The sequence below is a fragment of the Accipiter gentilis genome, chromosome 17, assembly GCF_929443795.1.
Source record: "Accipiter gentilis chromosome 17, bAccGen1.1, whole genome shotgun sequence".
NCBI lineage: Eukaryota > Metazoa > Chordata > Aves > Accipitriformes > Accipitridae > Astur > Astur gentilis.
The window spans coordinates 24,392,865-24,415,841 of NC_064896.1; the positions used below are offsets into that span (position 1 = coordinate 24,392,865).

General features: G+C 39.1%; 1 protein-coding gene across 4 annotated transcripts in view; it reads right to left on the reverse strand.

Annotated features, from left to right (window-relative positions):
• The window catches only part of LUZP2 (leucine zipper protein 2), a 329,431-nt gene that overhangs the window by 53,331 nt on the left and 253,123 nt on the right, over positions 1 to 22,977 (reverse strand). For all 4 annotated transcript variants that reach the window (XM_049820232.1, XM_049820233.1, XM_049820234.1 and 1 more), the window contains 2 exons: positions 14,771 to 14,833; positions 13,687 to 13,749 (listed from right to left, as the gene is read on the reverse strand). In XM_049820232.1, coding sequence (XP_049676189.1) covers positions 13,687 to 13,749; positions 14,771 to 14,833 — 126 coding nt within the window. The remainder of the gene's footprint in view (positions 1 to 13,686; positions 13,750 to 14,770; positions 14,834 to 22,977) is intronic.

Genomic DNA, 22,977 nt, shown 5'->3' on the forward strand with positions numbered 1-22,977 from the left:
AATCAGACATGCAGCAAAACCCAGACGTTCAGCAATATCTGAATTATATTTCAAGCACTTAGAACAAGAAAAGTCAGTTAAAAACATCATTTCTGCAAAGTCTCACAGCTTGTACATTTTCTTAATGCTCGTTACTGCCACAATACTTTTATCTCTCATTTCTGACTGTTCCGGATGTACATTGAAAAAAGGAAATAAGACCTTTGTGCTTTTTTATTAGCTGAAATTTCACTTTTCCTTCCCCAACCCTCACGCTTTTCCTTCACATAAAACTCGTTACAGCAAAAGCAAAACAGCAGCTCGCTAGGGTTTTAGTAAAGTACTCGGCCTCTAACTAAAGGAAAACAACTGTTTCTCTGCAGAAACACAGTCAGAGGATGCGCGCGAAGAGAAGAGCCTGGCCTGCCCCTTTACCTCCCGTAGGGGATTTTCCTCCCTTCGGATCCGGCCGGAGCACCTTCGGTTTTAGCACCGGTTGTTGTTTCCCATGGATAACCAATCCACATGATTACAACAACCTCCTGCTCTTTCTTTTCTAAGTCAGTCTTCTCTAAACCGTTGTACTGCTTATTTTAGCAGTACGAGAACAAACGCTGAGGGGGTAGGCATTTTAAAATTCACGTTAGGCACACCAGAATGGTCTACACGGCTGCCAGTAGTGCGCTGGAAACATTTACTTCCTTTTTTCTTGAGAGAATTAGTTAACATCTTGCCCAAAGGTTCAGCTTTTTGGTTTGGGGGTTTCCTTTGACCATTCCAGTCAAAAGTATAATTCTGTCAGGAAGATGCAAAACAAAGAAAACAGAATAGTATTTCTGGTAATACCACTTAAAAGTGTTTGTCAAGAGATAACGTCTTAAAACTCCATTTTAAAAACTTTACCTCTTGTTCAGCCGATGAATAAAGTAAAACCTAAACCACCCAACGCATACAGTATTCATTAACACCAGCATATTCATTAATGCAAAGTGCCTCCGAATCAGCCAACAGTGAGTAATTCAGAAATTTCAAAAACCCTCCCCAAATGCAGATTAAATTTATTGTGTTTGTTTTGAGAACTTCATGCTGCAGATCATCCCATAGGTGGTTCTGAATTTGCTTTCAGTATTATCCCAGAAAACAGGTTCAAGGAAGGAGGAGACTAAGTGATGCAGAACTATCTTCCCAAATCATTTTTATTTCCCTCCGATTTGGAACAAATGCCGGGGCATTCAGAATTGCCTCTGCTAGGAAGCACACCTAATTTGGGACGCACATGTCAATGGGCTCCAGATGCCGACTGCCTGGAGCCAGGTGATCTCCCAAGCAATCACCCCACGGCATGGTTCATCAAGGAGCCCCAGGGCTGGTTCTGGATTTCGACGTGTGCCAGGTGCCACCAAGGACCCGGTGCCCAAGACACCACCGTGGCTGCTCCTCTGGCTTCTCCGGTTCCAGGGAAATCCAACGAACGTGGGCACCGTGGCTGGTACCTACCTGCTCTTCGTTTTCACAGTTTGTCATGTTTGTGCCTGACCGTTCCCTCCCTCCGTGCAGGGAGGCTGACAGCACGTCCTGTCCCCGATATCCTCAGCATAAAATGTCTTCAGTTCTAATAATTCAGAAAAAAAAGACATTTTTTCCTGGCAATTTCTACAGCACCTACCACTGCAGAAGCTTAAATGTTGAAGAAAAATGATTGTGCCAAAACAGTTGCTCTCAAAGTATACTCCTGGCATCGGCATTACTCGTACAGCTTCTTGCACCCTTTTGACATATAACACACGTGGATCCAGGTCCATAGTTTTCATAGAAAACATTCCCTCTTTTTCCTGCTGCACATTTACACAGGATGAAGCTGTGACTCATCTTTCAGCTTTTTACATGCCCTTCCCTCAGTCCTATTTTTTTCTCTGATCTTTGGGCAGTTTGGAATTTTTCAATACTTTATGTGACAAAGGTTTTTAAATTTTTCAACCCTACTGGGCACACTCAAAATCATTATTATAATTAAACCACTTGGAAAATGTCAGTCAAAGCCCCAGTCAATTTCCAGTGACTATCAATAGTAAACCTCTCCTCTTTTTAATGGGAACTGGACCAGGTCTGTAAGTTGATTGAATAGCTGTACGCTACCAGTTAAACATGGAGCTGCTGCTGCTAGATTTAAGTAACCTGGTCTCACATTGGTTATTGACTAGCCTTGTCTCACACGGTAACTCAAACCAGCTATTTAAAACTGCATTACTGTCTAATGCAAGTCCATATCCTTAAAGCCACATCCTCAGGGCCATATAGAAAGTTTAAAATTCATTTTTTCAGTTCATGAAAAAAAGTTATAATTATTTCTCGTGCTCAAAACCGTGTTATAAAAACGTACTGACAATAAACTGATAGACCTGAATTACTAAGTGCTGAAACAATATTCACATTTCGCAAATCTGTTATTTAAAAACTGCATGAAACCACTAAAAAAACAGAATAGTAGGTTTCTTTCAATAAGGGTGTCAAAGAATTATGTTAATACATGATCCAATGTCCTTACTGGGGAATATATATGATGACATCCCTCCACCTTCTTGCATGTCACTTATCTCTTTATATTAAAAAAATCCCCATGTCTCCAAATAGCTTGTAGTTTTCAGCGGCCAGTTCTGCCTAGATCTTCAGGCCCCTCCTGTCTTGCTAACATAATATGCTAACATTAACACATTACTAATGATTATAACATCAAAGCAACAACATACAAAATGCTAAAGTACGGCATTTGAAATGAAAATACGCACCAGCAAAAAGGGGCCGAAGTAAACAGTGACATCTGCTTCCTAAGCAAAACACACGTAACCTGGATAAGCCTTTCAAAATACATTTTTTGTTAAGGTCATGAAAATACACTATACCGCTATTCAGGGGGAAAAAAAAAAAACTACTACAAAATAAATAAATAAATAAATCTTGCGCTTCATGAAAACAAGAAGTACTCACTATACAGTGCTAAAAGGCCATGTAACAGAAGATAAGGAAACGATCCCTACCCTAACTATGTTATCTCAACAAGGTAGCTATCTGAGAAGTAATCACGCCATCTCTTACCACCCAAATATCAACTACAGATACTTATGCAACAGCCCTAATATATTTTACAAAAATCAACTAAGCAAATTTCAATTTCCTGTCTCTCCCAGGGGCTTCAGCTTCTACTGAGAAAAACAACTCAATAATATCCTGTCTTAAAACATTTTTCTACATCCAAGAAGTAGCCAGATCTAACCCACAAATAATTGATAACCTGAAAACCAAAATCCAACATCCAGTGGGCAACTTCCAGCTACATATCTAAAAGCGTACAAACATACTGTCTTGATCAAGGAAAAAAAAGAAACCCCAAAGTCAATAATCAACAAAAGCATTATAAAAAAATAAAAAACATCATAAGTCTTCTCACCTGGAATGAAAAAAAATCAGCAGTTTCTAAGACTGAACTACTTGTAGCAAGAGCTTTAGAGATCCTAAACCGTGAAGACTAAATCCAACACTCATTGTCTTACGAAGTAGAAATACCTCAAGGAAGAGCCCACAATCTCTTATATTAAACATCAGTTCTCACTCATGACATATTAACCCATGAAAACCTGCACAGCCGAGCCCATCAGTCATCCACCTCAGGATGCAGCCTGCCAGATTCATCAGCAAAAAACCCTGACCTGGCACAAAATTCATATTAAATCCTATTATTCTCAAAACAGTAAAAATTGAATTCTGTAAAATTATCCCGTTCTAGAAACTCACATGTAAATAGAACAATCTTCATATAACAACTTCAAACATGAATAGAATCTACACTATATTTCCATTGCCTAAGCCACCAATGCAATTGCTTTCAGGAATATACTTACAGTTTTCTTCCTGCCATCCGGATGGCTTTCAACAAAGATACTCCTTGAAGAAAACACACTATTTTAAAGCAAGTCATCAAAGTAATAGCTGTACATTATCACACTGCAACATGAAAATCCAGCTCTCCCTAACAACGTGCTCCTGGCTGTCATACAACACCAGCTACCGCAACGTCTGTGAAAGAGCTTTAATTGCTGATTAAGCTATTAAACATATAACTTTACTGATTTTGTAATTACCTTGTATTGAAAATGCTTTGAAAGAGAAATGTCATCAATCTTTCTATCTGGCTTTGCACAAACCAATGTATAAAAATGGAATCAGAGCACAAAATACAAACTATTCCATAAGTTCTGGGCTCGTAGACAACCTGAACTTCATGTATAACCATCACATCACTGCATCTATTACTCACAAATGTTTAGTAATATTAGCACAAAGCTGATAATCCCCAAGCTAAAGATGAAGAAAAGCATTTTGCAATACTTGCAACCACGATGCTGTCTCCGACCCTCATAGACGTTCACTACAGGAGAACAAATCATAGTTCGAAATAATTACTGAAAATAATACTACCGAGGTCATCTCTCAAGGTCTGGGGCAAATTCTATGATATCTTTCATAGAATACCAAGTTCGTAGGGACCTCAGGGATCATCTGATCCAACCTTTCTTGGCAAAAGCAAGGTCTAGACAAGATGGCCCAGCACTCTGTCCAGCCGAATCTTGAAAGTGTCCAGTGTTGGAGAATCCACCACTTCCCTGGGGAGATTATTCCAATGGCTGATTATTCTCATTGGGAAAAATTGTCCTCTTGTGTCCAGTTGGCGTGTCCCCAGGAGTAACTTGTACCCACTACCCCTCGTCTTTTCCATGTGACTCCTTGTAAAGAGGCAGTCTCCATCTTCTTTGTAGCCATCCTTTAAATACTGGAACATGGGATCAGGTGTCTCCTAAGCCTTCTTTTCTCAGGGCTGAACAAACCCAGTTCTCTCAGCCTTTCCTCATATGGCAGGCTTCCCAGTGCTTTGATCAGCTCTGTGGCCCTTCTCTGGACCGTCTCCAGCCTGTCCACAGCTTTTTGGTATGGCGGGGACCAAAACTGAACACAGTATTCCAGGCGTAACCTGACAAGTGCTGAGTAGAGCGGGATAATGACTTCTTTCTCTCTGCTGGTGACGCCCTTGTTGATGCAATGCGGGATCCTGTTGGCTTTCTTTGCCGCAGCAGCGCACTGTTCGCTCGTATTGAGCTTGTTGTTCACCAGGATGCCCACACCCGTTTCCACAGAGCTGCTCCCCAGCAGGTAGATCCCGGCCTGTGCCGCACTCCTGGATTATGGTTTCTCAGGTGCAAGACCTTACCTTTGTCTTTGTTGAACTTCATGAGGTTCTCGTTAGCCCACTCTTCCAGCCTATCCAGGTCTTCCTGCAGGGTGGGCTCTCCCTTCCGAAGTGTCAACTTCCCCACTCAGTTTGGTATCATGGGCAAACTTCATCCGGGTACACTTGATCCTGTCATCCAGATCACTTACAAAGATATTAAACAGTGATGGGGTTTGGTGGGTCGATACACAATTTATTTCCACCACCGTATCCACCACCCCTTTTCAGCCAAATTTAAATGCTATGGTACACGGTACCTCTTTTTTTAGGTGTAGTCCTAGATCTTTAGATAAATTGTTTTAGGCAAAAGATCATTTTCCTCTCTAATACAACTCTGTCCAATTACAGATTGGTAGGAGTTTTCACTTGATTGTTTTCTGTTAGTCACGGTTGTGCATCATCATTTTTATTGCTTAGGAAGTGGTATTAGGCTCTAAGTTCCTTACAGATGCAGCAGTGGCTGAAGAACCTGAAGACTGGAAAAGAATATGCATGATACCCCTCTTGAGAAAGACAAATTGAAGGGGTCATGACTTATAGATCCATTAGTACAACATTCATTTTTGGAAAAGTACTGCAAAGAATAATCAGACTACCTCTCCAGGGGACAGAGTTTTATTTGGTATATATATCATTAATGAACTGAACAGTAAACTAAACATAAACTCATTAAATATTCTGGTGACATCGAACCAGAACTCTGTGTGTCATAGAAGATGGGATTTATCTAAATGTATCCTGACAGACTGGAAAAAATAGGATGACATTCACTAAAGACAAGTATAAGATGCTAAATGCAGACAGGAATAATCGATAAAACAAATATAGAATATAGAACCGTAGGGATGAATGACTCTAGATGATATCACCACCGAATATGTCACGTTTTTGTAGAAAAGGCAAAGAACACTGTGGGTACAGACTACAAAAATCCTTTTGCTTTGCTCAGCATGAGTGAAATGGCCAGCTGGCCTTCAGTGTCCATTTTAGGGCACTGTAAATGGACAGAGACCAAAGACAACAAGTTCAGATATGACTAACATGAAACATTAATCGTGTGCAAACATGTACTGAGAAGCAAGACCGTAAAAAAAAATTCTATCTATTTTAGTCTAACAAAGAACACTGAGAGAGACACAGGATGATAATCTCAAAATATGCAAAATATGCTTAAAGGAAGGGGTTTTTTTTAAAAAAAAAATAATTCTATTCTCCAAGTCTATGGGAGATAGCATGATAACTAATTGGCTTCAAGTTCAGTAAGGAAGATTCAGGACATGCAAAAACATTTCCTGCTACTAAGGCTAATAGACTAGACTAGACCAAAGCAGCAGAAACACATAGAGTTTGAACTGCTGCAAGTTTCTTAAAAAAAAAAAAAAAATTAGATAAGCATTGTAAAAGAATAACACACATATATATAATTGAACCTTCTTTGGAGTCAGAGAATATGGAACAACCTTTCTCTTTTCCATAGGCTCCCAAGCTTTTGCCAGAACTGAACCAGTGCTGATGGGATTGCCACATATGTATAAGAATTTTTGATCTCAGTAAATACAAAGTAACTTTTCTTATTTATGTATTTAAAAGGAAAAGTCCATAAGAATATTTTCAGACTTTTCATTTCATCGTCTATCAGAGTCTGCTTGTATTTTGCGCGCTTTTCATTTCTTGTTCATCCTTTGTAAGAAAAGCAAAGGCTTTTAGAGAAAAATAAACTCAAGTGAAAGAAAAATAACCTCTTTTTTGCTAATAAAAAAAAAATCATCAAAGAGTAATATTCAAATCACAGCAGACCAATGAAAACAAATTTGTCAAATAGAAAACATCACAAAAAAAAGAAAAAAAATAGCTAAAAGGGGGGTCAGTTTGTTACTTTCTACTCATTAATTTGTCATTTCTGACAAAGTCAAGGGAAACTTTTTAGAGACTATTTTCTTATCTGAAGTCTTTGGTAGTTATTCTCTCCAAACTATATGCTTAAAAATGCTATGCATTAAACACGTAATAACCGGTAAGTCTCCTCTTCCAGACTCTATTCGGTTGCTATGCAATGTGCTGAAGTCAGCCTGGAGCTTACAAACTTCTTCTCCCTAACAGAATCACTAGTTTAAGAACTCTGGGAAAAAAACCCAACCTACTCTAATATTTTGCATTACATTTATGTTTATAACTGATATTTTGTAATGTTTTGTTTTGTTTTTCCTAAGCAGCATTGCTAAATTTCCCAAGGGAGACCGCAGAAGATCCTGATGCTGAGGAAACACATTGGATGAATAAACACAGTATACAGGCTAGAGATTCTGTCTGAAAGCGAGATGAGTTATAGTATTCTCTCAGGGAAGTTGATATGACAGGCCCATAAGAAACTGTCCTCAGTTTTCTCTTATCATCTCCCTTCAACACTGAGCTACAGAAGTTACAGTTAGCATTACAGGGCAATGTAAAAGCAACAACGAAGATAAGAGCACTCTTTTTGTGCCAAATAAATCGATGTATAAATAAAGTTTAAGGAAAACAACGTTGCTTTGGGGGAAGGCTTTCTGCAAGGAAAGAAGGAGTTTTATGGTACTTTCAACATAACGAAGAATCCTTTAAAGTGTGTTAAATGGACTCCTTTTTCAAACGCGCAAGGTCAGGTGAATTCCGCAGTTGATAACATTTTTAATAGTGCAAGCAGGTGCAAATCGTGGGTGAAGTGAATGTACATTTATGAAATGGCTGGATTTGGGTCAAGCCTGACTGCCAGCTCTATGCAAATAGATAGAATCGTATTGGAAAACCTGAAACTTTTGCATCTCGATACATGTGCAAGCACACAAAGCACTTCTGTAAAGGTTATCACAAATCCAAAATTATGTAATTGATTATTTCAAGCCCAGGCAGCAATTTTAATGTTTAACGCAAGTTCTCTGCTAAGTCAGGTCTTTGGTGGTTTCCTGGTTTTTTTTGTTTGTTTGTTTGTTTTTCTTTACTCGTTTCACCTCTTTCTCTGTAGGGAATGCAGAATCTCATAGTCTGCATTACAGAAATAAATACTTTGCAACTCCAGGAAATAGGTTTACTGTGGCATGTAATTAAATACTGCTAATAAGCAGGAAAACACATACGGTGGCATCAATTTTACTTTAGAGGAAGGAACGGTATAAATATTTACCACATCCAGTCAGTATGATGTGAAAAATCTCACACAGTTTTGCTTTCCTATGACTCTACTTACCATAGCAAATGCATGGTTTAAAATGGTTTTCACACATCCAGATAACAAATTGACTAGCGTAGCACTACGTGTTTCAAAGAAGTTGGAAAAGGGATTTGACTTTAAATGTCAGTTTAGTTAGGCAAGTCTTTAAAATATATCCTTTGTCCCTTATTTATAAAGTCAGTTCAGGTGTTTCCCAGACAGAAATACTTTCTTGAAACAAGTCCTTGAAAGAAAAAAAAAACCCAAAACATTATTTTTAACCTGCCTTCTCTCCCTTATAGAAGTCTGTGTAAGCAGTTATAAGGCAAGCCTGAATTGGAGACGTTGATACGGCACTGCTTAGTCATTTAGAGGTATCCAGCGCTCAGTACCTGAAACACTATTCAGGAGCATAAAAGAGAACTGAGGGTAAATGACTGACAAGCTTGCTCTTAATTTCGGATACTGCGCTTCACAGAAACGTGTGAGTTCAGGAGTACCACCGCAGAAACAAGGCAGACCACCGTGAGGAGCAGCAGAGGCCGTCAAGCGTCGGGAGCAAGGTTCTCCTCTTCCCTCCCTCCTTCCTCCCTCTTCCCTCCCCTCTTCCTCTCTTCCAGTCACCCCCACTAACCTCCCACCCACCTTCTCTTTTCCCTCTCTATTTGAGCACCTCCATCACTGCTGCTTCCTACTGCCGCTCATCTCCCAGCCCCGCACCGGTCTTCCCAGCCATCCGCCAGTTTGACGTTATTACCGGGGCACCCGCTGGCTCTAAACACACGGAGAGGTCTAAGGACCCCCAGGGCCACAGGGAAGTGGTCAGTCAGTGTCAATACCCACCGTGACGGAACCGGCCACGTCCCTGTACCCAACCGGAGGAAACGTGGTTTGCTCTTCAGAGGAGGGTGCGTCATTATAAACCATCTCACTCGTGGTAAGACCATGTACGGAACACTTATTAGCCATTATCTAATTTTTTGTAAGGCAGATGATATTTACTTGCTTATTTACATTTAAATTCTACCCTGGAACAAAGATTAAGTACATTGGTAGGCTAAGCGTACACATTTGAACTTTTGGGGGTGGGGGGGTTTAGGACTGTCTATCAATATATTTTGTGTCAGAATTTAAACAACCAAAGGGAAAACAGATGAAGCAGTAGTTGAAATTCATACTTCTGAAAGTCTGAAGCAGAATCCTTAGAAATTAATTGCAAAAAATGTAAACAACAAAATACTCAAGCCATACCAGCGAACCATTCTCACCTTGTACATTTAAAAGAACAACAATTTCAAAAATACAATAAACATATATAAACTGATAGTGAAAGTTATTGCTAGATTATTTTTCTTCATCTCATATTCCTATCAGACACGCACATATAGTTGCATTTCATGGAATTTTTTTTTTTTTTTTTCTAATTTAGTAAAACATGTGACTGCTTCTAGGACAGTATAGCCAAGTGATGGGAAGACAGTTAATAAAGGAAGAGTAATTTAAAAAGAAGCGGTTACGAACACCTGAAACAAATGTAGACCTCGATTTAGCAAAGCATTTAAACTTAAGACTACTTCACTGAATCAGGGTTTTAAGACCATAATTAAATTATTGCATTTAAGAGTGAACTCATTCAGAACTAGTAAGTATGTGCTGACAAAGGCAGCTGTAAAATTAAGAAGCTTGAGTGAAAATTTTTATTAATCATTCCTTATTTTTCTCATTATAACACGAAGCAAATTTCAACTTTTGTCAGCTCTTTAAGGACACTGTGCTGTGGGTTTAAGGGACTGAACTGTGACAAAGACCCAGGAGCTCAAATTCTAATCTCAGTAGATACTGACAACCTCCGTGGCCTTGAGCACATCACTAAATTTCTGAGACTCTCCCTGCTTAGTTGTTGTATGGCATTATATTACATAGAGACAGAAAAATATAAATATACATATACACAAGCTACATGATTCATCAGCTAGGTTACAAAACGCTCTGAAAACATAAGAGTAAATACGTGCCAAATACGATGAACTCATGTTATATTTGCTACCGCTTGTTAAGTTCCTGTCACACAATGTTAAAAGTAGATATCATTTACCAATTCACTGGAGTATAAAGGAGGCGGCTGTCTCTTCCCCCCTTCCTCTTCCTCTCCCACTTAATCCCCAGAGCTCTAGTCAGTACAGAGTCATTGACAATAATAGTCACCAGAATTTAAGAACTAGTTTCTCCATGTCGATTATGCAAAACAAAAAGCAAACAACCCCTCCCTACTTACTTCACGGGTATCTGCGCAATTAATTCCACCGCACAAAGCGATAGTTTCGTGGGCATGGAGCGAAGCATTCCCTCAAACCCTTCAGAAATCTAATAGCCTGAAGTTTACATCCTTTTGGTGAACTGCTGGGAGAAGCTTGCAACGTTCAGAGCTATACAGAGAACACAACTCCCTGAAGTCCTCAGGAAGGCACACAGAAAACATAAGGATTAATAGGGTGGGAAGGCGGTGGAAGGGGGACAGGGTAGAAGTCCTGTAACCTGACAGTAACCAGCAGCCGGGAGATTATCACACACGCCGTTCATGCTCTGTGCTGGCAGAGGACTATCCAGCCACCGTTTTGATCTTTTATCAGAAAGAATCAGAGCTTCACAAAACAGCTTCAACAGCAATGATAACATGAAATCTGTTTAGTTTCTAGTATCAGAGCAATTAGAAATGAAGTACCACCTGCTCTTTTCCAAACCTGGCAGCCTCTCTCCAGTCAGAGAGATACTTAAAAAGCTTTCCACCCTATACCAAATGGCTTCTACTCTGTTCACTGTGTCTGTCTTCACACCTGAAACACGCACAAAACAGCACACTGAATCTACCCCTTCCCACATCTCACACCGTTATTTAGGAGGATAGCATAAGCTTGCTGTTCCCTTTTCTCCATATATGAAATTTCTGTAGTCAGGAAAAAGATTGACAAAAACATTTCTGGCTACGCGTAAAGGATACAGATATATCAAATTAGCAAATCAGGCAGTCAATGTCATACAGTGCTGCACATGGCCGAGAGATGTTTCACGTATTTGCTCATGCAGTTCTCAGTATGTGGGACTTTGGAATCCATTTCATAATTCATTAACGCCATCCATCTAAATTTCTCAAAGCATTTTAAATTACATTAGTTCACAGTTTCCCTAAAAGACGAGTAACATTTTCCCTATCTTGCAAGTAAATGCATTCGGAACAGAACACACCCTACGTAACTGGGGACCTACATGGGAGCTGGTGGCCCTAGTATTACTTCATGATCGAGGACTATGTCTATTCAGCGTAGGTCAAGGAGTTTAAGGCACAATTCATGTGGTCAAATGTAGACATAGCCTTTAGGAGACGGTGTATTTCCCAGACTCCCACGGCAGCACTGAGTAACTCCCCTAGGATTAGAAGCGGAGCCCATGGTGCAGACATCCGCATCCAGTCAGGTGAGACCCACTTCTGTTCACACTGGGCACATCACCTCCGTTATAACACGAGTAACACCCTCCCCTCCACCACAAACCCCTGATTTTACATCTATACCTTAACCTCTACACTGTCATAGTTTACTGAACGAGGGTGAGCAGAAGGAGGATTTCATTTTATGTATGCCAGTGACTTGCCAGACAGCCCTTCCCATTTGTTCACTTCTTCGTGCTCGTGTTTTTCCTGCTCCGCTCCTGTAAACTGTTTTCAGGTGGCCAGCACTTAGCAGGTGTTCCCTCGTTAAGCACAACCTAGCCCGATTCAGATCCATTTTGGGGATCACTGCATGTTAGCATAATGAAAACAAAAAGTAGACAGTAGTACTGAACAATCCTACTGCTTCAGCCAAAGAAAACAAGCTTTCACACCAAGGCAAGATTATAATCTTTTCCTCAGTTCAAACTCTCAATTATACCTACACTGAATTTGAAGAAAAATGGATTATTTTTGTTAATGCTAGCTAGTATTAAAATTTAACTGCCTAGATGTATAATATGCCTAGTTTTTAATCTCTAAATCTATTCCCCTGGTTTGGGTCTCATGATGATCAGAAATAAATGTTCCTGAAAAAAAAAAACTTGGAATCAACCTGTGCATGGAAAAAAAAAAAAAAAGAAAGAAAGAAAGAAAGGAAAAACTCACACAAATCACCCTGTATTTTAAATGGCCTACATTATTCCACCTTTACAGTACTATGCATACAATAGAGAGACAGTAGGGAGAGTTAAATACTTCCAGAAGGCAATTTGGACCTCATATTGAGATGAATTACTTTGTAAGTAATTTTAGCTCTAGTCACTCCGAAGATGACTACTTATCTTCATCCTTTATGCCAGGAATAAAAGCACTACTCAATTAGCAGCCTCCAGTCAGGTGACCTGACTCACTCTCCTCCTTTTTTAACAGGTATTAACTTCTCCCTCTGTTAACAAGGACTGATGCCCTTCAGCAAAATGTCTCTATGTTTTGTCCTTCCCCCTCCTCCCCTTCCTTTCTTTTTTTTTTTTTTTTTGAAATGTGCTAGCTAGACAGGCTATTATTTTGGATTGTATATAAGCCACAGACATTTCTTTTTTTTTTTTTTTTTTTTTTCTAGTTTCAGCCTATAGCAGGAATTTGGATCCAGGGACCTAAGCAACATTCCGTTGCTCAAGCTTATCACAAACACAGAGAGTTGCTTTAAGTGTTAACAATAATTGGCATTGCCATGGAGGACTGCTAATCAAAGAAAAAACAAGAACCATGTGTAAAACATTCTATTGTTTGGTTACAAAGATGAAATACCTGTTACAGAATCTATAGAATAGAGCAATATGTTTTGGTTACCAGCAGGAAACTAGAACATAGCTTTATGTGAGCATGTAAATACAGATATTCATAAAGTAAATATTTGCCACTGCTTTTGTTTATTTAAAAACAAAGATACCAGACAACTTTTTAGGCTTTGAACCTTCTCTTCTTTGCCCCAGAAAGCAATTTCATAAAAAGCACTGTCCCTGTTATAGTGGTTTGCACAAAAAAAAAAAAAAAAAAAAAAAAAAAAAAGGTGATATTTCTGAAATTGCATTATGGTATTATGTCTGTCTGGGGTGCTTTGAGCTCTTTTCAGTATGGTGAGAAGGAAAAGATTCCTTACAACTACAGTAATAAAGTCAGCTACCATACTCCCAGCTTACTTCAATGCTATATTAACTCTAAAACTTTAGCTAACTATGGTGAAATAAAACTTACCTTAAAAATCAAATCCTTTTTCCCATAACGAAGCTCTTTCAGCTGGGCTTGGATCTTCTTTGACTGAAAGTGAGGATAATAAAATCAAGGGGGTTATTTTAAATATTTACTTTTAAGATCAGAAAAAAGGTAGCAAGTTCTGACAAGAACAGAAACGAGATCAGCTTCAAAATGCAGAAAAATAACCAAAATCAACATCAATTGCTTTTCCATGGTAGCATGTTTGTACTCATATACTGTGGCATGTGTAAAAACAACAATGGAGATATAAGAAGATAACATAGATTTTGACAAGCTGGGGAAAAAAATACCCCTAAACCCTATTGTTTCCTTCACGTTCGACCATAATTATGAAAATCTTAGTCAAGAAGCAGCATTACGCTTCTGTTTCATTCTGGCAAGGTGCAATGACTTTCACAGGAATTATATATGCAAAAAACCATCACTGAAGTCATGTAAATGAGTAAACCAGACTCATATACAGTAATACCCTCTTTCAGGAAAAGTTAAATAGCTAAAAGGACTGCTCGCACAAACGCAGTTACTTGTACATTTATGTATTTGCAAAAAAAGAGGGCTTTTGTATCATCAACTATCTTTGCTAGCTCGCTCTTCAGTAGAGGGGAGATTTCTTTCCCTCTGTTTCATAAAGTGACCCTTTTTTCCTTGAAGTAATGAAACGTTCTAGGAATCCATAATAATAAATCCCTGTTGTCTCTATAAGTTAATTTCAAAAAAAGGCATTTAGCTCTCCCTGTCTTAGTCTAGCATAGAGATCATGGAAAGGAAATCAGTTTTACATATGTTATATATGTATATTATACATCTACAGAGCTACATATAATTTTCATAAGCATGCCCAAACTTTATTTTATTCCTCCAAAATTTGAGTTTGCAGATCACTTTCTAATACATTTGAGTTGCTTCTAGTGATGTCACAAAAATGAGTTGATATGAGGGCGCTTTAGGAACACTCACCATACGAGCATAATATATAATCTATACCAGACCCTCAGTACAAAAGACTGTGATGCAAGCTTCTTTTGAGTATGTTAGATTCAGAATAGAGAGGAACGTTACTTACCTCTTCCGCATGAATACCACAAAGCTTGTTTCCTGACAAGAGCTTGTTTTTGAGGCTTTTGTTCTGAGAGGGGGGGAAAAAAAAACCAACAGTTTTATTACTGAGAGTTACTGAAATATTAAGGGACCCTCTAAATATTTGATCCTACTGGTTTTATTTTATACATGGATAACACCTTCAAGTCACCAGCAAAGACACAGATAAGAAGAGAGATGCATCATGGCACAATATCATCTCTTACAGAATTCTAAAAGCCTATGACTTTGCATTAAACCCTGCTTTCACAGGAACAAGACTGCACATAGAAACCTTCCAAAACACTCTAGCAACTGAAAGCAATTTAGATTGGATATGCTGAGGTAAAAAAGGAAAGAAAAAACCCCTGTAACCCTTACCTGGTGTCAACTGCATAGCTCAGTATCATTTTCAGTAAATCATTATAACAACTGAGTAACAGGGCCAAGATCTCATCACTTGACCTTGACGATCAAATTCATGGGGTCTCTCTGCTAAATTTTATAATTTAAAACTGCAAGTAATCAAAAAATTTAGAAGGTTAGCTACCTGATAGCATTTTGCCACTTCAATATGCTTTTTCATATAGGAATTTTAAATGTACTTCTTCTCATTTTCAGGGAAAATAAACCTTGATAAAAGGAATTTTCAATAGTCTGGTAATTGTTTCTGCACTTCTCACTCTTATTATCCCATAATTGACAGTCAAGGGTAAAGATTTCTCTGCAGCATGGACATCTCTCAAAACTGCTTAGAAACATAAGTATTCGATAAGCAGATCTTCAAGCGCTGGACTTAACATGCTTACACTAAAAAAAGAAATGAAAAGAACACCAAAACCATCAACTCCTGTGCTAACGAACTGCGAACAGACATACAGAAACCTAGCCCACCACGTTTCGGGAATGTATATTTATTACCGAATAGAAATAGCTTTCTTGAACTTTGTGCACAACAACAAGCTGGCACTAGAGAAAAAAAACGGTAATTCCATCAAATTCAAATTTAGATCCACATCCCACTGAAACACTGGAAGCTTTGTTTCCAGAATGAGAAGCTTGGAGTTTTTCTTGAAAAAAACCTTTCATATTAAAGTGCATGCAAAGAAATTAAAATTCCACTTGAAACCTCCTTTGCCCAATTCCAAAAATCAGGAGAAAATACTACATCATTTCACACGTTTCACTGTTGCTATCTGCCGTGCACCAATATACGCTGCTGCAGAAACAATAAATCTTTTCCAGCTGTTTGACACGGGCACCCACAGTTCTGTAATACAACAGAAAGGAACTGAGCTGTTACTTGGAATGAGACAACCCAGGTTCTGCCTTGCAGAACGTGATTGCAAAGGGCTGGGTGCGTGGGGAGAGAGAACAAATGTTGCTCTGGTAAGTCTCGCAGTCGATTACTTTTTTTCGTTATTTGAAAATGATGATCATCACAGAGCAACACCTTGGGAACTGGGTGGCAGATACGAGGCGAACGAATATAAACCAGCTAGAAACCAAAGAGGTGAAGGAGACCCAACACATCTTTTACTTGAGCAGAGCTACATCTAAAGAGCTATCTTGTACTGTGATCACACAGCAGATGTGATTGGTTTCACATGAAAGATCAGCGTCACCTCTTAGGGTGACAGCCAAACAGATGTGCCAAAGGCACTGCTTCATTAGGGAATTGCACTTAATTAACCCAGGAAGTCAAGTCATCACTTTGTTTTGACTAACCAGCTTCATTATCCTCTCATTATCCCCTCACAGCCTGGCGATGGTTGGTTTAGGTAACGGACTCTATCCTTATTTCAGAACCAAAGTAGGAATGAGTAGTAAGCCTGACATTTTCGCTCATTTATCTTCCTTTTGCCAAGCACAAGCTACTATAAGAAATACTTCTATTAATACATTAACTTCGACACGTGCTGTTTTGAGAAGACCCTACAGTAACCCAGAATGTGAAGAACTGCACGTCTACCGCCTCGACAGGACACACGCTGGTTTAGACGGCTGTCACAATTTCCACATTATGTGCCAAAGTAGCCTGGCAAAAAGAAAATAGTTAAAAGAATTTGTTCAAAACCAAAATCTGATGAAAATATTTTAAGTAAGGAGATGGACTCCATTTTGGAGATTTAGCTAGGTTTAGCAGGATTTACGAATCCTGTCTCATTATCCAGTCTATTAGCAACAAAACAAAAACCAGGGTTACCAGAGTGCAGGCAAAATAGTCATGATTTAATCTGTACTTAATAATGTTTTTAGAAATGAGAGCAAGCATTAAAGGTTACAATTATCAAGAGCATAATAAGTAGGAGCTTGTCAGAGGTAGATGACAACTTCTTGCTTACAATTTGAGTGACTTATGTTACTTTGCCAATCACATGCCACTGTCAAAAATAGCTTTGCATACTGATTAATAGTGCTAATTTTATAGCAGAATGTGAAGTATATCAGTAGAAACATGTAAAGTATAACAGAGCCTGGTTCGATCAGGATTCTGAATTAAACGTTGCAAAATGAAGACTCTGATCAGGTAAACATTCTGTAAGTTTGCTAGAAAGAGGTTATTGAAAATCAGATCAATTAATCAGTGATTTTTTTTTTTTTTTAGGTTACAAATACTTATCGAGTCAGGACAGATGTTCTGACTTCTAAGTCATAGACAAGGATCCAAGACGATGCTTCTTATTTTCCTATTAAGCATCCTTCAAAGTACAATAACAAATAAGCTTAACTAGAATTTTACACAGTTTTTATTTCAAATTTTTCAGTTGTTATGAAGTACTTTAATGGAAAAGGTCATGGACATTTCAAGTTTGAAAACCAATAAAAGTTTAAGGAATAAATTAAGTATCTGTAAACATGTCTTTAATAGACTCTTTTAAAATTATATAAAATAATGATTTTAATTAGGCATGGCCTTTCAGATTTAGAGAAAGGATGCCATTCTATTTAGACAAAACGGGTAATTTAATGTATTTGAACATCTTAGCTTATAGCACAAACTGTTAGCTGGAGTGTTTGCATGCGATCATATCATTAAGCCAAGTTACTGTAGTATCTAACTCTCAATTTACTAAATCTTTTAGCTCACTTTACCAGTAGTTTCAGTGCATCCCTAAATTCAAGGGCAAAAAACTGCTGGTTGCCACAAATGTGGTTGCCACATGCGCAAGAATCCTGTTTTCTCTTCCCATGCAGTCAATTCTTACTGTCCTGGTACCTACACTCAAGAACTAGTACCACACGTGAGTACAGTGTCTATTCTGTGTCCTCCAAAAAATTGAGAACACTCAATGACAACTTGTCAGATTTGTTAACATACTCTTCACAGAGCTTCCATGCTGAAAATAAAAAGCTTTCTGCCCCAATCCTAAACAGATTTGTCAGACAGTCCCTGGGCTTTTTTCCCTTTTTTCTTATATTCACATCACATTTGCATATTTTGTTTGGGTTCTGATATTATTTTCAATATGCGAGACCAGGCTTAAAGGAAGCTGAATTCATTATATGATCATTGACAGTAGCCCTACATTTAGGCTGCCTAAAGATCTCCCACCAATATAAAAACACAAAAAAAGCTGTAGCATCATAGTTGCTTTGCCAGCGTGCCTTTGGAACCTGCAAGGGAAAAAAAAAAACAACCTCGCTTGCTGGCTAAAAGGGTATATATGCCTTTCTATTCCTAACTCTAGAAAATAATCCCTTCTTTTCTGTCATTTATTCTCCTGAATCAAAGGCCAGTAACCAGCCAAAATAATCGCAAAACATCTGAAGAAATGCACCCATGTTATCACAAAAGCAGCAATCCCTACCGTGACAGGCAGCACATCGCCTCTCCGGAGAAGGGGGAGAGAGGGAAGAAAAATACAGAGAGATATGACTACCTTAGCATTCTCAGAAAACAATAACCACAGTGCCAATGGTCCTTTCTTTTCATATTGTTAAAGAATTTTACTAACTTTTAGCTCAATAAAATTCAGGTCTCCTTCCTTCTCCTATCCCTTTCTCCCTACAATATTAATGCATAATGACTGAAAGGCATGAAAGGGGGTTTTTAAGTAAATTTTTTTCTTTTTTTTTTTTTTTTTTTTTTTTTTTTTAATTCCCATGTCCCTGTTAGAAAACTTAGACAAAGACTTAAAAAGAAAAGCACAAACTATATGCTTGGAAGCTCAATAGAAGCACTTTTACACTTGCAGTTCTAGTTCCTTCCTTTTCCTCAAACTCATTTCATTAAAATCATTAATTACACAGCTACATATTGTATTTTTCATAATATCCCCTCCTCATTTAGCATATAAAATAAACAGCTCGTGAGGCAAAAGTCACAGCTTATAGGCATTGTTAAATGTGACAAACTAGCCCGGGTCCATTTTAAAGGGGTTTATCATCACTGAAAATCTGAAATTATGGGGGTTAACATTTATCTGATGTATGACATATTCTACTAACAGAAGGGTAAAATTATGCCACCAATGTAAAAGGCACAAATTTTCAGATGTAATTTCTTGAAGTTAGGTTATCTTGACCTCTGGCCACACAGATGAATGCTTTAATGTTTATGTTTCATAATTTGAAACACCAGTATTACCTCTTTGAAACAGCATCAGAATCTCAACCCGAGATGAGCAAACTATACAATGTAGACATCATCAGTACAAAACAATTTAGTTTGCCTGCTAGCCTTTGAAAGCACGAGGACACAAAGTATGTTCAAGGAAAGAAAATCACTTTCTCTCTCAGAAAATTATTCCCAGCAATCAACTTCAATTCAGACATTTTATCTGAGGTCTGACAGTGGTTGTTTGTTGTATACAAGATAAATTTGGCTCTGCCTCCCCTTGATGAATAGCGCAAATCAAACCATGCTGAGCCCCTGCTCATCATTGGAACATTTCTCTTATGGGCATCCTATTAAAAAAAACAAGCCCAAACCCAAGAACAACAAAAAAGCCTGGACTCTGCTCAGCAGGAGTGTCAGGACCAATTGCCAAGATGAACCGTTTTCCACCCTCTGCTAAACCAAAGCACCCTTAGGAAGGAAATCAGAAGACAGCAACAGACCAAAATCAAATATCTGGACTTATCTGATATCACAATGTATTGGTACCCATTTTGCTTTGGATATTAGCTTTTTATTTCACGACGATGAAAAATGTTTCATATAGCATGAAACAGTGCGACTGCTTTAATCCCAGCAGGGCTGGCTCAGCCCCTCATCTTTCTGAGACAGATAAATTGAGTTTCCTGCACTCTGCTAAGTGAGGTTTTTCAGATAAGACCTTGAGAACTGCAGTTCTGCCTTGCCTTTATGGTCAGTGAAGACATTGTGCCTTTTTGTAAGAGAAGTTTGCCTTGATCTTCTTGAGGATGTTTGAGCCTCTTTTCCCCACAGTTTTTCAGCGGACGGGCGTGCCAAACAGCTGGAGGACTCTGTCCCATCCATGTACTTTAGGACTGAGGATGCAGAGATGAACTGCACACTTTTCAGATCTCTCTGGGTCTAAACTCGGAAAGCACCACTGTCTTTCTAGCTCTGAATTCCTGGGAAAAGCCCACTTTCACCACGGTCACGCTTCAGCCCCTCCATGCCCAGACATGCCCTCCAACACCTCTGCCTACGCTGGATTCAGGAGGCACACGCAACACCCAGAAGCCGACAGCCCAACTGGGTGACCCCGGCAAACACATCACGTTGCTGTAAGCTTTGATATAGCTGGACTTTTAATGTCCTGTTTTGTTGGTTCGGGTATGTCTTCTGTAACCTGTCCCCTTGCCTTACACTCTTACATTACAGATGAAGGCACATAAGAGCAAGCTGCCCCAAACAAACAGTATATATTTCTTTTCCTCTGCATATCTATCCCTTCCAATGCTAGATGCTATTTTTTCTCCTGAACTTCAGGTAGTCCACCTGAGCTGAAGGAGTTGGCAAGCGACACGCAAAAATCGTCTATTTGAGCTTTTAGCAAGAGTTGTGGGTTGGGTGCCACAGGACACAGGTACAACTATTTAGAAACACGCTATTTCCACGAATCCCCAGGTACCCAGGGGAAGCAACAACACAGTCTCCCAGCGAACCGAGCACACGCTTCTGTTGTTTAGTTGAGAAGCGCTGTGTCCGCAACTTCTTCCAAACATTAGTCTGGAATAATTTGTGCGCTGGGGAAGCACACAGAGAAAAGGAAGGGCAGAGGCAGAAGTAGAGGCACGTAGAGCTTCCTCCTGAGAAAAACGGGGTTTGTTGGTATCACTGCAGCTTTGTGCGTATATTACAATTATGCACAACGATAGCCTAACTTTATATGAAAGTCTCCGCTCTAGCAAATAAGCGATTCCTTTTGCCCGAGGCAGAGCACGTCCTGCAGTTGTGCCCCATATAATCTCATTGTGTAATACTGAAATGCAACGCCACTATCTTCCATCTTTGCTTTATCAGCTATCTAACATTTGATGACAACACCGATAGCATCAGGCACCGGCTTCCACACGCCCCACGGCCACTCAAGTCCTGCCTTACAAGAAGTTTGCTGTGGGTGGCCTCTAGTATTGCTGGGCATCACCTCCAAATCTCTCCAGTAAGAAAGTTTTGTTTGTTTTGCACTAGTGAAGCGGCACGAGGCTGGCTGAAGACGTCTCTTAGTCCTGGCTACAACCGTGGTTTTGCTGCATCATAAAACGGTTGATATAACAATGACGGCACAATGTTAAATGAACCCGAATAAGGAAATATAGAATAATGACAAGAATAATAAAAATAAAAGTATACATTTTGAGTATTTTTTAATCTCTTTCTCTCTCTCTCTCTAAATGTAAACATCAGACAGTAAATATACATGTAAGTATTTAAAGTCATAACAAGCTAGCACATTGCAGCGTATTGGACCGGATCCATTAGAGATAGTAAATTTTTGGTCACATTCCCACCTGATCATGCAAAAAAACTTGGAAGTAGAATAGAGAAGAAAACCTGACAGATCGAGGTGTAAATGTGAGCCGGCCTCCCACTTAAAGGGAAACAGCAGCTGAGAGGCAGTCAGAAATCTTTCCATAGCTAAAAAATGCATTTCATCTGTTGCATAATAATATTGTTAGGCAAATACAGAGTGACTAATCTTTCATCTAGCCTTCCTCATGCACATGCTCTTTTCTCAGAATCTTTTCGTATGTTTCAACTTTTTAATGTTTCCACACCAAAAGTCTAAACACTGGCTTCTCCATAAAAGCTCATCCCTACAAAAACTAACGGTTTAAGTGGGATTTGTGTCTCTAAGGCACAATCATCGATAACTTGCATTGAAAATGTTTGGTGTTAATGTTTAAAGACTTAATAGGAAGGTTTAATTCGCAGCCTACTTGCCATCAATATTAGCATTCTGCATCACTCGATTGCCTAGATAACGAGTTGCAGACCAAACCCCAGTCATCCTTCTGGTGTCTGAGACTTCATTCCAAACACAGCTCAGCACGGGACTATCAGGCCGGTGTGAGACTTCTCCCCTGCCTGAGGTGAAGCGTTTAGGTGCTCTTCAACGGCAGTTGGCTTTAAGATGTCCTCCACCCTTGTTAGTCACTGACAAGCCATTAGCATTCTGAGCAGGATTGGAGAACCGCTGCTGTGTTTTAAAACGTCAACGTTTTTACAGAATGAAGTAAGTGGTGATTTTCCGGAGCAGTCTTCTCTATTAGAAATGTGGGATGGGATCTAAGGAATCAAGTCACTTCAGGGCTCAATCATTCATGATTGTTAGTAGAAATACTTGTGCTCTGAATTCAAGAGAAATTCATAATGCAGTTGTTCAGTCACCAGCTATCTGGCAGTGTCTGGGATGTAAAAACAGTGGCTGAAAAGCTCTTTAAAATTCTGATCCAATACATTAATTTTAGTAATTACTACTACATTGAAACTACTATTTGCACTACATTTAAAGATGTGGGGTTTGGTTTTCACCCCTTTTAGCCTGTATTTTGAATTGCGTGTCTCCGAGCCACAATAGGCTTTGCTCTACAGCTCTCATCTAAGGTGAGATTTATTTCCCGTCTAGTCCTCACAATTAGAACCGCTTGGAGAACAATGCTAACCCAGACCGCCGCCATTCTTTCGTGGAGAACAGTCATTTGGGAGCTATCCTCGTTCTTTCTGTTTGCCAGGTGGAGTTTAGAGTCTTCACCATGACCTGTAAAAGCAGCTTG